At 40.8% G+C, this 15,640-nt stretch overlaps 1 protein-coding gene across 2 annotated transcripts in view; it reads right to left on the reverse strand.

Annotated features, from left to right (window-relative positions):
* The window catches only part of LOC107383938 (laminin subunit alpha-3), a 70,382-nt gene that overhangs the window by 12,887 nt on the left and 41,855 nt on the right, over positions 1–15,640 (reverse strand). For both annotated transcript variants that reach the window (XM_054740465.2, XM_054740474.2), the window contains exons 33-52: positions 15,383–15,594; positions 15,100–15,304; positions 14,650–14,794; positions 14,419–14,559; positions 14,059–14,220; positions 12,472–12,573; positions 12,295–12,378; positions 11,799–12,029; positions 4,246–4,359; positions 3,205–3,323; positions 3,032–3,112; positions 2,843–2,943; positions 2,698–2,751; positions 2,244–2,395; positions 1,794–1,904; positions 1,348–1,459; positions 827–994; positions 547–743; positions 316–432; positions 10–164 (exon numbers count right to left, since the gene is read on the reverse strand). In XM_054740465.2, the coding sequence (XP_054596440.2) occupies positions 10–164; positions 316–432; positions 547–743; positions 827–994; positions 1,348–1,459; positions 1,794–1,904; positions 2,244–2,395; positions 2,698–2,751; positions 2,843–2,943; positions 3,032–3,112; positions 3,205–3,323; positions 4,246–4,359; positions 11,799–12,029; positions 12,295–12,378; positions 12,472–12,573; positions 14,059–14,220; positions 14,419–14,559; positions 14,650–14,794; positions 15,100–15,304; positions 15,383–15,594 (2,763 nt within the window). The remainder of the gene's footprint in view (positions 1–9; positions 165–315; positions 433–546; positions 744–826; positions 995–1,347; positions 1,460–1,793; positions 1,905–2,243; positions 2,396–2,697; positions 2,752–2,842; positions 2,944–3,031; positions 3,113–3,204; positions 3,324–4,245; positions 4,360–11,798; positions 12,030–12,294; positions 12,379–12,471; positions 12,574–14,058; positions 14,221–14,418; positions 14,560–14,649; positions 14,795–15,099; positions 15,305–15,382; positions 15,595–15,640) is intronic.

Genomic DNA, 15,640 nt, shown 5'->3' on the forward strand with positions numbered 1-15,640 from the left:
TAAACTTACTCTACAAGGTCTTTAGCTAACTGGGTTAGGTTTCTCGCATGTTCCTCTGCAGCCTCCACAATGTCTTTCTTGGCTGCGGCCTTGGTGATCTCATCCACTTTTGCAGTCAGCCCAGCCTTGGCACCATCAAGCTCTGCGCTCAACTTTTCAAAGTCCTGCAAAAAAAAAAGCACATCTTTTACTAACTCTAAACTCTAAATCAGATCACAGGAAAAAAATTACTTATAATCTAGTAAATTAGGGAATACAAGAGAGTGAACTTTTGTTTACTTCAGGTAAAGTTTGATAACAGTTTATAAAATGTACCGCTTTGCTGTCCAGGAGCATTTTCATGAAATCCTCTGTGTTCTGAAGTTCATTATTAGCCATGGCCATCTGGTCTTCTACAACTTTCCGCTCATTTTCTAAGTCCTTAATACGTTTCTGTGGGATTGCAGTTTTGCATGATGACCAAAGTGTGTTTTATTTCATTACAGATAAGCTGTGAGGCGTTTCAGTGATAAAATGCATTTAAGCCACATTTTGCTTCCGTAGTACCTGCAAGTCTTTCAGTGTCTTAGCATTGAGATCATTCTGGGTGTTGGCTTTGTTCACCAAGTCTGATGCATTCTTCAAAGTCTCATTTAACGCCTTCAGCTTGGCATTGTAGTCCTTCAGAAGGCCCCGGATCGTCTCTGCTGCCGCCTCGTTTTGGTCACACAGCTTACTGACATTTGTTTTGATGAAGTCCAGCACTGAAACGTAGACACGATAGAAGCTCAATAGAAATCTTTTTCCAACAGATTTTCTGTTGGGTTTGAGGTGAGCTGCGTCGTACATTTTTCAGCTTCCTCTTTTTCTTTTTTGGCAGCTGTCATCTGGGGGGAGAAGTTTCTATCCTCCATCTCCTTCACCATGCGCTGAGCATCCGCCAGCATTTTAGTCACGCTGTCGTTAGGCAAAGAATCTCCTCTACCGCTTTGATCCCGCAGCTGCCTGAGTAAATCTAAAATGACAGCAAACAAGGACGTGCATATGTCGTTTAGGAGAATGAGAAAACACTAGGTGGAGGTAAACAAAGTGTTGACTGAGAAATAGGAGTGACGAAGAAGGCAAGGCAGCTTCATCTGTATAGTACATTTCATACGTAGAGGTAATTCAGTGTGCTTTGTTAGCGAAAATAGCATGAACATTTAAAATACACAAATAAATTTAGATCAAATTCAATTCACAAGTTCATTTCTGACTTGAGACAAAAACAAAGTTAAAGCGTGAGCAGTTACAGTGCAGAAGGTGCAACATAAAAAACATTCATTTAAAAGAAGCAAAAAGAAAGTTGATGACAGAAATTCTTTCTACCTCTTATATTGTTCAGTAAGTTTTGAATCTCTGTGTTCAGATCTTTTGCTCTTCTGTGGGTTTTTTCTACATTTGCCAACTCTTTTTCAACTTCCGCCGCCCGTTCGTCCACCTATGTGAAAACACATTCAAAAACTGATCATCTACACATATTTTCCAGTCTTACTGTGGTTATCGGTTAGTCTCAGGATCTCTTTTTGGACATGCATTTATATAAAAGGATCACAGGACTGGAAATGTTAAGTGATGTAAAATGAAGATCTCTGACATTTTTTAGAAGACTTCTCGAGGACTTGGAGGCAGAGAACTGACCTTAGTTAAAATGCTGATTGTGTGTTTTTCCTGGTTAAATAAAGCTTAGATTAAAGTAGAATTTTATATTTTTTAAGCATTGTTATGTTTAAAACTTTTAAAAATATATATATCAATAATTATTTGAAGTCTACCTTGTTGTTGAGCAAGCTAATATCATCTGACAGGTTATCTGTGTCCTGTTCCAGCTGACCCACTTTGGACTTCTGAGTGTTTATGGTAGAGCTGTATCTTTCAACAAGGATCTGCAAAAAATAAAAATAAAAAATAAAAAAATAAAAAAGATGCATGAAGTCAACACTGTCAACATGTCTTTTTTTAACAACAGTGACAAAGTCTTTATTGTTTGATGGATGAACAGGGATGTGAGGTCACAATAATGGTATTTGATGGTATCTAACTCAAGCTGAACCATAAAGATTCACACAGCTGGTTTAATGTCAGCAGGAATGATGCGTATCTCAACAAAACAACAACACCCCCATGCAACTGCACAGGACTTCCTGTGCTGTATGTCTTTTACTTTGAAAAACCCCATTTTTGCTTGTATCCATTGGAGTTTACATTAAGAGTTACAGTGTTACCTTTGCCTCTGCTATGGCCTTCTCAAGCTTGGCCAGGTTGTCCTTAGAGGTGTCGCTGACAGAGATGTTCCCCAGCTGAGTCTTCATCCTCGCCAGCTCATCGTCAAGGTTTTCCAAATCATGCAGCAAAGTCAGGACACAATTATCACATTCTGGAATTTAAAAAAACAGACTAATTACAAAAAATAACTCATAACTTATTGGAAACATCACACAATGCTGTTTTGATTATTTTGAATAGAATAGAATAGAATAGAATAGAATAGAATAGAATAGAATAGAATAGAATAGAATACCTTTATTGTCACTATACAGGTGTAAAGTGAGATACAGAGCATCTCCTACTCAGTGTAAAACAAACATACTTGGGGGGGTACAGTTCTGCAGCGCTATGTACATATGGACAGTAAGTGTTATATACAAATTATTGCACAGTACAGTTGGGTTTATTTACCTCGGCATTGGCCGTCTGTGCTGGTATCTCCTGGCTCCAGAGCGTTCCTGCAGACTACAAAAAATAAAAATAAAAAAACACATTAAACTTTAAAAAAAAAGCAGATTGCAACACATCTTTACACAGTGCAAGTCTCAAATCTGACCACCAGTGCTGGGATCACAGTCGTTACTGTTGCCGTTGCAATTACATGGTCTGCACCTTCCTCCTGGTGTCAGCGGGTTGCCATAGTAACCAGGAGCACAGCTATGTGAACGTAAAATAAAAAGACACATAAAACTTGGAGATTTAGAAAATCTGCAGACAGTGTTTGGTCCTGACGCCATACACTCACCTCTCACATCTGACTCCAGCGTAGCCCGGTTTGCAGAAACACTCAACGCTTCCAAACACGTTCCTGCAGCCGATCGCAAAACTGACCATCGACAGGGAGAGTCATTGCAAAATATTCTATTCTCCATCTAATTACAGGATGAACATTTAGGGCTTGGTTTATTTCTCACCCACCTGTTAGAGGGGACACTGAACGGGCACGGGCACAAAGAGCATGTCCTGTCCCCCGCGTTGCTATAGTAACCTTCTTTGCAGCGTTCACATCGGTCACCGGCTGTGTTGTACTGGCAGTTCTGAAAGTGCCATAATATATTCAATAAACACCCTTCACATGATAATTCATCTAAAAACAGATTTCTATTGTATCTTTTTAAGTTGTTTACAGAAATGCAAAAAATAAAAAAGAGCAGATGTGTTGAAGGAATGCTGAGAAGGGTTTAGCCTCTTGTGTCGGTTTGGTTTTGAGCTGTAAATATGTGGTTCCACGCATGCGTTGCATGCACAAGCTCAGTCTTGAGTGTCTTGCATAACAGCAGAGACTTCCAAAAGCAAAACAGTTCATCCTTTCGTCAAGGTTTTAATGAGTTAGTGGTGAAATCAGGAGGGCAAATTAAATAAGATCTGATGGGGATGAAAAAACAGGATGTAACTGAGATGTGAGTGATGGTGAGAGGTCTCGACTATGACTAAACTTTAGCTCACCACCAGCTGGACCATAGTAGTCATCTTTGCTTTTAGGTTTGAGAGCATGTCTGAACACGTCACATTTTTAAACCCTTATTCTAGAGGTTAAAGGGATAATTTAAATATGTCAAGTTGTCTTCATGAGCGAAGTTATGAATAACAACCAAACATCCAATGGCACTGCTGAGACCTCCAAGCATAAGGGTGTTGCCGGACAACTCCATTTTCTTACATTTCTTACTGGTTTGGGCAAAATCAACCTTATCCATTTAGCTAACACAGTTGTTTACAGCATAGATCTGGCTAGCACGAACCACTGTCAAATCTTGGAGATTAGAGCAGTTTTAAGATGCTCTTTGTCTAATTTTTGCTCTTACAAACCATCCTGAAGGACTAAAAGCTGTTTATCCTAACAGAGGGTGTACAGGGAGTATATCGTCAACTGATGAAGTAGTAATTATTCATAACTTTACATGGAAGCACACTTTGACCCCCCAAAATTCCCCTGAATTTACTAAGTTTATTTCTTACCAGACACTTCCCAGTCCAGTCCTCACACTCATAAGCCAGACCGTTGCACTCACAGGGCACACAGCTGCCCAGGTAAGGTCTGTTCCTGTCTCGATAGAAACCAGGAGCACATCTCTGGTAAAAAATAAATAAATAAATAGAAAAACAGATGTAGAAACATGATTATTCATCCAGAATATATGCAACAGTTGAAGGTTTAATTCATCCACTCACATATATATAGAAAAAACTATGTTAAAATGACGAAGGCTGCAATTTTATAATCAAATCATGCTGCTTAGCTCTGCACAATAACTACAAATATGCAATGCAATGTTTAAAATATTATCTATTAATGTTTCAAGATATTCTGCAGCCACCTGAAAAGGATGAAAACAACATTCCTGTTTGGTCTTAAATTAAATAAGAAACCACAGAAAGGAGCTTGAATTGATTTTAGTGCAATTAACTATTAACTAGCAGTGAAGAATGCCCTTTGCTTTAAGAGATAACATTCAGCGACCGTCCATAGTCAGAGCTGAACTACAGCAATAATCCTTTCGCAATAAGATGCCTCCGGGTTTTACCTGAAGCTGAGAATTGTGAAAAACTGAAGGAAACTTAATGATCTGTTCGTTATCCTGCAGCGAGGGGTACTGCACCACTTGGCCACTCTGGTCATTTGTCGAAGGATATTGGATCTGTTGAGCTCCTTGATCCCGAAGCCAAACGTTCTGCAAGATCTGGGTCTGACTGTCATGATGTCGGCTATAACGGCGTCGCTCCTGCCTGCTGAAGGGTCTGCTCCCAGCACAACAAAGTCCAATCAGAGTCCAACACACCAGGGTCTTTAACAGAGCCCCTTTATACCACAATCCATACATTCCCAGAGTTTAGGATGAGGGAAATACACTCCGATCTGCTGTTGTCTAAGCTTCTTAAACACACGCACCTAGACACAATGAGGACACACCCCATCTACCTGAGTCAGTCTTGCAGACAAGAGCGAATTCTACATGTGTTTACATGCTCTCTTTCCTATACTTGTTCCCAACACACACACACACACACACACACACACACACACACACACACACACACACACACACACACACACACACACACACACACACGTGCACACACATAATCACTAATCAGACTGCAGAAGTTCATAACTATGCACACACAAGGAATTACATGTCTTAACTGGGAGAAATTAATGGAAAATCATTAAATCCTTAACGTTTACGGATTCCTTCCAAGCTGAGGCAATGCTACCTGACAAAACAGTAAATAATCTTATTTTCTGGATGTTGTTTATTGGTGTGTGTAACTGTGTGTGTGACTGAGAAGAAAGTCACACATCCTCAGACCTGATTCACAGACCTCAAAACGCACGGCAGACACAACTAGATGTGTCATCTGCACTCACACACACACACGCACACACACACACACACACACACACACACACACACACACACACACACACACACACACGCACGCACGCACGCACGCACGCACGCACGCACGCACACACACACACACACACACACACACACACACGAACATGTACGAGACCTGAACACACTCATGTTTATGAGTAACGTTATGTTGCTTAGCGCCACACCCGACATTTCAAGGCAAGGCACCCTGTCATAGAGCCTCTAGGTACAGATAATCAGCTTCCTTTCAACACGCCCAATAAAGAAGGAACACACACACATACACACAGGCAATTAAATCCATGTAATTTGTAACCTAGGTTTCACTTATTTCATTAAAATATAATACTTCTGTAATAGCATGGTGCATGGATTACTTCCCTTTAATTTATGGTAGCTTGGTTTTCTTTACTTCTTTTAGTTTAGTGGGCTTATAAGAGGAAATGTTTGCATGAAAAGTTCGTTTTTAGGAGCCTCAAACCCGCTTTGAACACTAAATCAAATCCAAAAAAGAAGTAAAACCTTTTCCATGACATCAAAGTAATAGTTACTTTCTGCATTTCCATGTCTGACTGATCCCAGCCTGCAGCTACATTATTCCAACAGGTATTTTCCCCGAATGTTTGACACCGACACACCTCTGCTGATAAAAATTCTCATATAGGAAAGAGGGTGTAGTCTTTGGTTCAGGCACGTCAGGACAACTCCCCCGAGAAAAATATGAAAAGATCGAGGTGCTCAACACAAGATGCCATATAAGTCAACAAACAGTCCCACCCTGCTTCTCGGTTTCCCAAAGAAAGATCAATCTTCTCATCTTTAACTGTTTTTTTTTCTTCCTGCTTTTATTCTGGAACTTTTATATACTTCCTGTAGAATCCAGACAATAAAAAAGAGACAACTAAAGTGACTTTTTGTCACCATGCTCAAATGCAGATCAGCTTTTGCCTTAATTACAAAAGAATTTGGGTAAAAGTATTCTGATTACACACACAAGAAGCACCACAACTCATATTGAGTAAGACAGTAACCATAACCAGAAACCACTAAACCTGCTGCAATTTAATGACGTAATTACAGAAAATACAGTTGTTTATGTAAAGCTGTTCAAGATTTTTATTCATATAAAAAAAGCAAGTCTCTTTTGAGATATTCCTTTGAAATAAAAGCAGATTTAATCGTCAAATGCGCAAATTAATCTCAAAAGAAACCTCAGGGATGGAATAATTCCTCGCGAAACAAAATTTAGCTGATTTATTCAACTATTTGTTCAAATTGAAGATGCAGAAACAATAAAATCCTCAAATTTGTTGAGTGAGCAAAGACAAACGAGAAGAACACAGAGCTTAAAACCATTTGTTGGGTCCATGCAGAGACAAGGACTCACATCATCCTAACTTTATTGCATTTCCCCCAAAACAAACTGGTTTTCCTCTGTTGTCATCTGGAAAACTAAACACAAACCAATGAGCCCTGGTGCACCTGTTTCAGGAAATAGAAATGAGCCAGATCAGAGTTGCAATTCAGACAGCAGGATTAGGACAATTATTTTCTGATATTTGGACATCTCGTCTCTGATTGGCCAACAGCAATGCAACTCTACCTCTGACTGCATTTCCTTTGCAACGTTGATGTTTTATCTCCACAGATAACCCAAGCATGAAGGAGTTCTGCCGTGTGGTGGAGTTTATGTTTATGTATTTAGCAGACGCTTTTGTCCAAAGCGACCTACAGGTGATAATCAAGCCATGAGGCTGCCCTTGAGGCTAACAACCAGAGGCGGTTTTACCATTAGGCATAGGTCGGCGGCCGCCTGTTGGGGGGCCCCCTAGCCCTGACCACAGACACCCCTCTGTTAATGTCACAAAATTCTTATTACCAACCTGTTGCCGCAGACAGGATTGGACATGCGCACTTCTCATTATAACTCCTGAACCGTTCAAGATATCATTAAAATTCCAAAAGTGCTGGAAAAATTAAAAATGGGGCTTTTCATGTATACAGTGCATTACAGTAGCCCCCGGGATTCTCTGTCTTGAGTGCAACAAATCACAACACAGAGCACAGAGACGTGCTGAGTTTGTCATCCAAAATGCTCCGTTTTATAACTTTTGAATGGCTGATCAGATTGAAAAAATTCCAACGGTTCCTAAAAGTACATAAAAGCCGCTTTCCAACGATCTGTAGCATGAAGCAATCAGAGTTATGGAAAATATTGCTACGAGGGGAAATCCTGCTGCACAGCCTGATTGAAACGGAGCACTGTGGAGCGCAGCGCCACGGTGAAAGTGGATAACGGAACGGGGAAGCTAATTAGCATAAAAAGCCAGCATGAAATTATGGAAATACCTCAAAGAAAATCAAGATGATCTATTAGGTGTCCCAGAAGGATTATATCTGAAGACAGTGACCACAAAGAAGGACAGATCTCCAGTGAACCAGGGAATAATGTTTGTTCAGTCTTTATTTATTTATTTTTTTTATTTGAACAACCCTCAACTATTTGCTAATTGTAAGATTCTGCTTCATTCCAGCATTATTTATCTTTTTACAATAAATAATTATTTTTGCTAAAACAAAAGTTTTTGGTATAGCAGTGCACGGTGTGCCAGAGAAGCACCCCATGGCAGTGTGAGGTGCGCTCTGCCTGCAGGTGGAGAGAAACTGCTTCAAGACCTACCACATCAAATAAAAACATCTGAAAGTTTACAAAAATAAATGGTCTTAAAAACTGCTAAAAAAGATACCAAGGTTCAAACTTTTTTAAGAATAGATGCATTACAGTTCAAAGTTTAAATTGTTCATTCCAAATTGTTTGCCCAAGTCATTTTGAAGTTCCTGTTCAGTAATAAATGTAAAAAATTCTAAATCCATTATTTTGCTTTTTTCCCTTTTAAGCTGATTTTTTTAAAGGCTTTAATAGAAATAAATTCTAAATTCAAACCATACACTGAAAGCTGAGGTTGTTCTGAAAAAAGGAGAAGAGTTACACACACTTTGCACTTTTTATTACAATTTTACAGCCATAAGATTAAAAAAAACCAGGCGCCCCTGTTATAATTATGGTCATAAGAGGGTTATTAAGACGGCGATGCACAAACAGGCAGTGATTGGTAGTAATTCCACTCCAATCCAGTTGGTGGCAGTAATGCACCAAATTGTTGTTTGCCAAGTGCCATAGGACCACAAATAAGAAGAAGAGAGACGGGAGCGTTCGTAACAAACTCAAAGCGATAGTCAAAACATGAAGCATGAAATGGAGTTATCCTAGTGGCTCCAATAAGAGAAAGAAGCAGCATGCTTCATAAAAGCTTTTATTTTCACTTCTGAAAGTAACGTCGTTTTTCGATGTAAACATCAAAAGGAAGCAGAAAGGAAAGACAATGGAAAATGTTTAAAGGGAGGAAAACATAGACCAAAATGGAATATAGGAAAAAAAATAACTACAGGAGCACTGACAGGAAAAAGAAAATGGTAAATGGTAAATGGCCTGTATTTGATATAGCGCCTTCTAGAGTCATGGAACCCCTCAAAGGCACTTTACAACACAATCAGTCATTCACCCATTCACACACACATTCACACACTGGTGGGGATGAGCTACGATGTAGCCACAGCTGCCCTGGGGCGCACTGACAGAGGCGAGGCTGCCGAGCACTGGCGCCACTAGTCCCTCTGACCACCACCAGCAGGCAATGTGGGTTAAGTGTCTTGCCCAACGACACGACAGCGACAGACTGAGCGGGGCTCGAACCTGCAACCTTCCGATTATGGGGCGAGCACTTAACTCCTGTGCCACCGCCACCCCAAAAGAAAGCTGAGCAAATATTGAAAGCGCTCAAAGGGAGGGAAATACAGGAAAAAAGAGGAGGACTAATAAAAAGGGAAAATAATTCATGTCAGAAGAGGGGAGAGTTTTTCAAATCCGGTTAAGGGTAAGATTGCCGAAAATTTAGTGTAAGGGGCCCCATGTCTGTATTCGCCTTGGGCCCCAAAATTGCTAAATCCGTCTCTGCTAACAACAAACACTATTCAGTCAATCCTAGGTGGCAGTGAGGCAGCATAATCAATCACAGAGGGAAGCGAATATGAAGTGTGCAGGAGAGTGAGGGACGGGTGCTAGTTAAAAAAATGCTCACTGAAGAGCTGGCTCTTCAGGAGCTTCTTAAAAATCCAAAAGGAAGCCCCTGTTCTAGTAGTGCTTGGTAGGTCATTCCACATCTGTGGAATGATACAAGAAAAGCGTCTGGATTGTCCTAAGCATTGAGTTGCTAATGCTAACTGTAGTGTCCTGTTTTGGACCTAAAGTTCATGCTCTGCTGTGTCTGCTTGAGTGGAGACATAATGTATCTGACACAGGCCTAATCTACATGAGATATTGGCCAAGGCCTTTCATACTTCTGCTCATCTGAACTGCTTCACCTCTTTACAGCTCAAGACAAGACCAAGAACTCTCTTGATAAGTACATAATCAAACAACGTTTGTTATTGCCAATGATAATGTGAGCCCAATGTTCAATCAATCTGTGAAACGACAATGTTATTACTTGATATTATAATTCTGTGATCAGAAGTATTTTACAAGTAATTATAATCTTGGACAGCTGCACTAGACACGTGATGACACAGAGTAATGTTAAAGTCACACGACACGTTTCCTTTTGTCTGATCCAATCAGAACCTTCGTTTCTGATGCGAGGTGGGGTTGTCTGTGGTGTTTGTATAAGCCCGCTTTTGCATGTCAAATTCTGATTCGCCAGTAAACCAAAATATGACAATAAAAACTATTCCATGTCACCTTTAGTTCAGTTCAAAGTGTTCTAGAGAAGTTTGGACAGGCCATCCGAACACCTCTTCAGCCGAAAGAACCTTGCGCGACAAGCTGGATAAAATCTGTTGCATGTTACACCTGACCGCAACGGTTCCTTCAGAATAAAAGCTGAACCTCACGACCCCTTCAGGGTCTCGCTGACGTCAATAATAACCTGTCGTGACCTGGGAGCATTCCGAGACTAGGCTGGTCGGCGCCACTGCTTTTCTACCGGCTTCGGTACCAAGGAGGGTCCAAGAGGACCTCGACATTCTGGATCTAAACGGAGGCTTCCCCTGGGGTACGTAGACCGACAGATGGTGTTTCATGTGTGTTATCAATCTCCAACTAAAGTTTAGAGCGAAACATTCACTCCCACTCAGAACTAACTGCTTCTCCGGATACGAGGTTCTGATAGCAACATTCCACACTTACATCGTTCATCTCACGTCTCATTCCACCTAGTTCATCAGTACACCGAGTGTTTAAGTTAGTCTTGTTTAAGTTGTGTAGAAATAAATGTCTTAACTATTTTAAACCTGACTCTTTCCTCGGGGTTAATACGAAGTTTCACATAATCCCTGCAATAAAAAGTTCCGATCTTCTGGTTAAAATATTCAAAGATCCATCAGATTGATATTTCATATTTCTATGGAATGTCACATTTTATGGTTCATAAGTAAGATGTAAACTACCCATCGTTACATAACAGTTAGCTTCTTCTGGCCGAGACATTGTCTGTCTCCTGGATAATAATAATAATAATAATAATAATAATAATAATAATAATAATAATATTCATCGAACTTATATAGCACTTGTTTAGGACACTCAAAGATGCTTTCATGCACTCTCACATTCACACACTGCTAGTGATGGTAAGCTACTTTGTAGCCACAGCCGCCCTGGGACGGTCTGACAGAGGCGAGGCTGCCATTTGGCGCCGCCGGCCCCTCTGACGACCACCAATACAGGCAAGTTGGGTGAAGTGTCTTGCCCAAGGACACAAGAGCAGAATACCCCTGGCGGGAGCTGGAATCAAGCCCGTGACCATGTGATCATGAGGCAAACCGCTCTACCTCCTGAGCTACTGCTGCCCCAACAACAGCCTTCCCTGTCACAAGTCAAAATGGGTGAGTCCATGAACATTAAGTGACAGTGTGACATAGATATGTCAGGAGATAGGTGTAGGAGACTATTTTCATGTTCAGCTTGCATGAAAAACTCAGAGTGACCGATTATAATCAGAAATAATAGTTACAAAATATTTTTTAGTGAAGTTGACCTTTAAAAATCTTATTGGAGCGAGTCAATCTCACCTCACAAGAGTCTCCAGTGTACTGAAGAGGACAGGAGCAGACCTCCACAGTGTTTCCAGGACCTCCAGTCCCTGAGTCGGTAGCCTCCTCCAGACCCACCTCCCCCAAGCTGAGCCTCTGGCTCTGAGTAAAGTACAAGGCTCGGATCTTCAGGGCCACCAGATCTGCCAAGACCATCATGAGTTCCTCTCTGGAGACAGGCCTGTTGGTACCAGCATGACGCCAGTTTCCCTAAAAACAAGAGGAGAAAACCTGAGAGTTAATCAAGGAAGCTGACAAAAATATTTCCTCCCTGACTCTATCCTCATATAAACCCTCTTGATCTATTACGGTAGCGCGACTTGGGTTGCGAATGACCACAGTCACCAATTCTTGTCATGGGTCTATGTATGTATGTCTGATCTCAGAATTGTGTGTACTGAAACTCTAATTTCCCTCTGGGATTAATAAAGTATTTTTGAATTGAACTGAATTGAATTGAATTGAATTATTTTACCTCCAGAAGCTGGACTCTACCCTGATACAGTCTGTCTGGAAGTGGAGCGTGTGGAGCCACGTGGATCAGGTTCATATCCTGACCCTAGAGGGGGAAACAAGGAACAAAGACATACATTTGTTTTTTGTTTCTGTGATTTAGAAAAAAATCAGATGAAAAACAAGGAGCTCCACACACAGTCAGCTCAATGTCAGGTCCTCTGGCAACGAGAATCATTCCCTCACTGGGAATCCCAAAGGATTTGGACTGGTATGTGAGGAAACCTCCATAAGATGAAACCTAAAGAGAAGGTAAAGAAGACAACATGTCTTTTAGGTCAGCTGAAATGGGTTTAAGGAGATAAAGTTGTAGGTTAGCATCAATCTTGCTTGTATTTATTTTCATGAATTATTGTACATATACAGTATATATTTATATGGGTCATTTGTCAGTGTGTGCTTGAAAATGTTCACCTGTAAAATATTCACCTGATTTATTTAAGGTTACACATTAACTCTATAGAGCAACGGACCGTATTAAACCACTTAAACAAGCTTTAAAGGTTCATTTAGAGCTTGAGCCTGAGATTTTTTAAGGTATGAAGTTAAAAAATATTAATAAGGCTAAATAAAGACAAGTTTGAAAAATGTGTTTTACTGCAGTGAGTTAACTTTGAAGCATCGGTATACAAGGTGTGGCTCATGGGCCATTTGTGAACCTCAACTGCAATTCAGGAATGGTAGAATTTTGACCTCTGCCCATAAAATTTAGCCGATTAAACAGTTTTATTATTTTTTGTTTTGTTTTGCTTTAATAATGTATTCATAGGGAGCACAAACCTATGCTGAATTTTACAAAACTACTGAATCTGTGGGCTCTATTTGTAAATAAAACTGATTTAGTCATCCCTTTTAACAATAAGGCAAACGCTATGTTGTTTTCATCTAAAATATTGCTTTAATGTATTTCTTTATGTAAAGGTGTGGAACATTAAAAAACATTTTATAATTATTATTTCTGATTATAATTAGTCACTCTTGAGTTTTTCATGCAGGCTGAACATGAAAATAGTCTCCCACACCTATCTCCGGCCTTAGCTTCTGATAGAAAACGGTGAAACTCTAGGATTTGAAAACATCTACGTCACACTATCACTTAAAATTAATGGGCCCATCTCGACTCATGACAGGGTAGGCTGTTGTTGGTTTAGCATCCAGGAAACAGCAGAGAACGTCCCGACTAGTAGAAGCTAACCATTAGCATTAGCAACTTCACCACACAGAAAAACTCCTCCAGGCTTGAGTTATTTGTGGAGATGAAACATCATTGTTGAACGTCAGCGATAGAGTTGCATAGCTGTTATCCAATCCGAGGCAAGATGCCCAAATATCAGGAAATAAAACTCCAAATCCTGTCATGTTTTGCCACTCTTGGCTTCAGCAGACCTGTCTGTGCTGATCCAAGTGCTTCTGGGCTTTTTTTTTTTTTTGCCCCAAGTACAGCTTTCAAGGCATTCATTCCTATTAGAGACCTCTTCAAATGCATTGATTAAACAAGTTTCCCACAAGTTTAATAAAAATAAATAAATAAAATTGTGGCCCTTAAATACCTTCAACTTGGCAATTTTGGTTTGTGTCTCCAAAGGTTTGGACACTTATTGCTTGAATGAGTTAAACAGTTTATTGTGAATAATCAATTTACAGCCATCAAATAAAAATTAAATATATGTTAAAGTAGTCATCTTGTATTAAATCCAGGTTCATGGGGTTTCTTGCTCTGACTCACCCTGTTTCCCAAGTAGGTCTGAGGTGCCACCCAGTGAAGAGTTTGAACAGCGGGGAGAAGCTCCTGGACATCTGCCACCACTGTGTTACTGACTGTGTTCAAGACAGAGAGAACCTCCTCTTCCTCGGGGGTTTCCAAATGCCAGCCTCGCATCTCAACGAACTAATGATAGGGAAGATTTGGGAATGAAATCTTCTCGTGATATGACTGTAGTTTAGTTTCAACACACCAATGCTTCTAAACCTTGGAAATAAGAGCACCAAGTAGTGTCATGCCAAGGCATGTTAGAGCTGCTCACAATACACGGGTGAGGGACATGACTGAGTACACGTATATAAAAGAACCCAAAGTAGACCAGACCTTTCCTCTCCGTTTACTAGAGCTCTGACACCGGTCAGTTGCTCCGAAGCAGAAGCAGCTTGTGCAGCCAAGATGGTTGGATGGGTCAAAAAAAAAGGAGCCTTCCTGACACGTGTCACACCTGACCCCGGCAACATTCCTCTGGAAGGAACACGGCATTAACGATTACAAAGGAGTTGGATCAAGAGGATGTGCTGTACGTAAATCAGTGATACGAGGAGCTGAACTCACCTTGCAGAGACACCTTCCTGTGTCAGGGTGGCACACGTTGGATGTTACACCGCCTCGATTACAGTCACAAGGAACACAGTCAGGGAAACGGTAGTAACCAGGGGAGCACTGATCACACTGCCGCCCAACAACAAGAGGCTTACAGCTGCATAAAAGTGCACAGGAAAGGTTTTGTCATCGAAATCCTCAAATTTATAAAAAATATGCAGCTTGTGTTGTGAAACTGAGAGGCTAAAGTAAAGCACTTGGCTGAATGTCATCCATCTCTTTGTCTATTCATTGCACAGTCAAACGGAGCTCCATAAGTAGTCAGTTAACAACATAAAAACATTTTTATGTCAGATCTTCCATGTTAATCATGCACCTTTGTTTTTTAATGGCAAAAGCTGCAACTGATGTTGTTTTAATAGATGAACTGTGTTGTGTGCTCATCAGAGGCTTTGGACTCACCTACACTGTCCGGTAACGGGATCACACTGTAGCCCTGCATCTGGGTTTATGCCTTTTGGAGTGCAGCCACAGTTCTCGCAGCCCAGCAGAGGGTGGTAGCTGAAAGTCTCACTCTGACACACTTCACAGATCGGCTTCACCGTCTGAGGAGGACAGATGCAGCGTCCTGTCACCTCGTCACACAGTCGGCGGCCACACTGACAGGCTGCAAATAAAAGACAGAAGAGCTTTATAAAACGCCTATACTGAAGGGTTGTTAAAGAGCGCAAGTGATTTTTCTTACGTCTACAGTAAGGAAATCCGTAGAATCCTGTGGCACATTTTGAGCACTTCCGCCCAATGATGTGCTGTCTGCAGGGACACTGTCCTCCAATCGGTTCACAGAGGGTCCCAGTAGAACCGGACATGTTACAGTCACAGGGCAGGGCTCCGCCATTATACGCTGCTACAAGAGCACGGGCCGAGTCTCTACAAAACTGGGAAGATGTTCTGGGTCTGGCAGAAAAATGCAAGAGGTGAATTAAACATTTGAATTTACATC

The sequence above is a fragment of the Nothobranchius furzeri genome, chromosome 11, assembly GCF_043380555.1.
Source record: "Nothobranchius furzeri strain GRZ-AD chromosome 11, NfurGRZ-RIMD1, whole genome shotgun sequence".
Taxonomy (NCBI): Eukaryota; Metazoa; Chordata; class Actinopteri; order Cyprinodontiformes; family Nothobranchiidae; genus Nothobranchius; species Nothobranchius furzeri.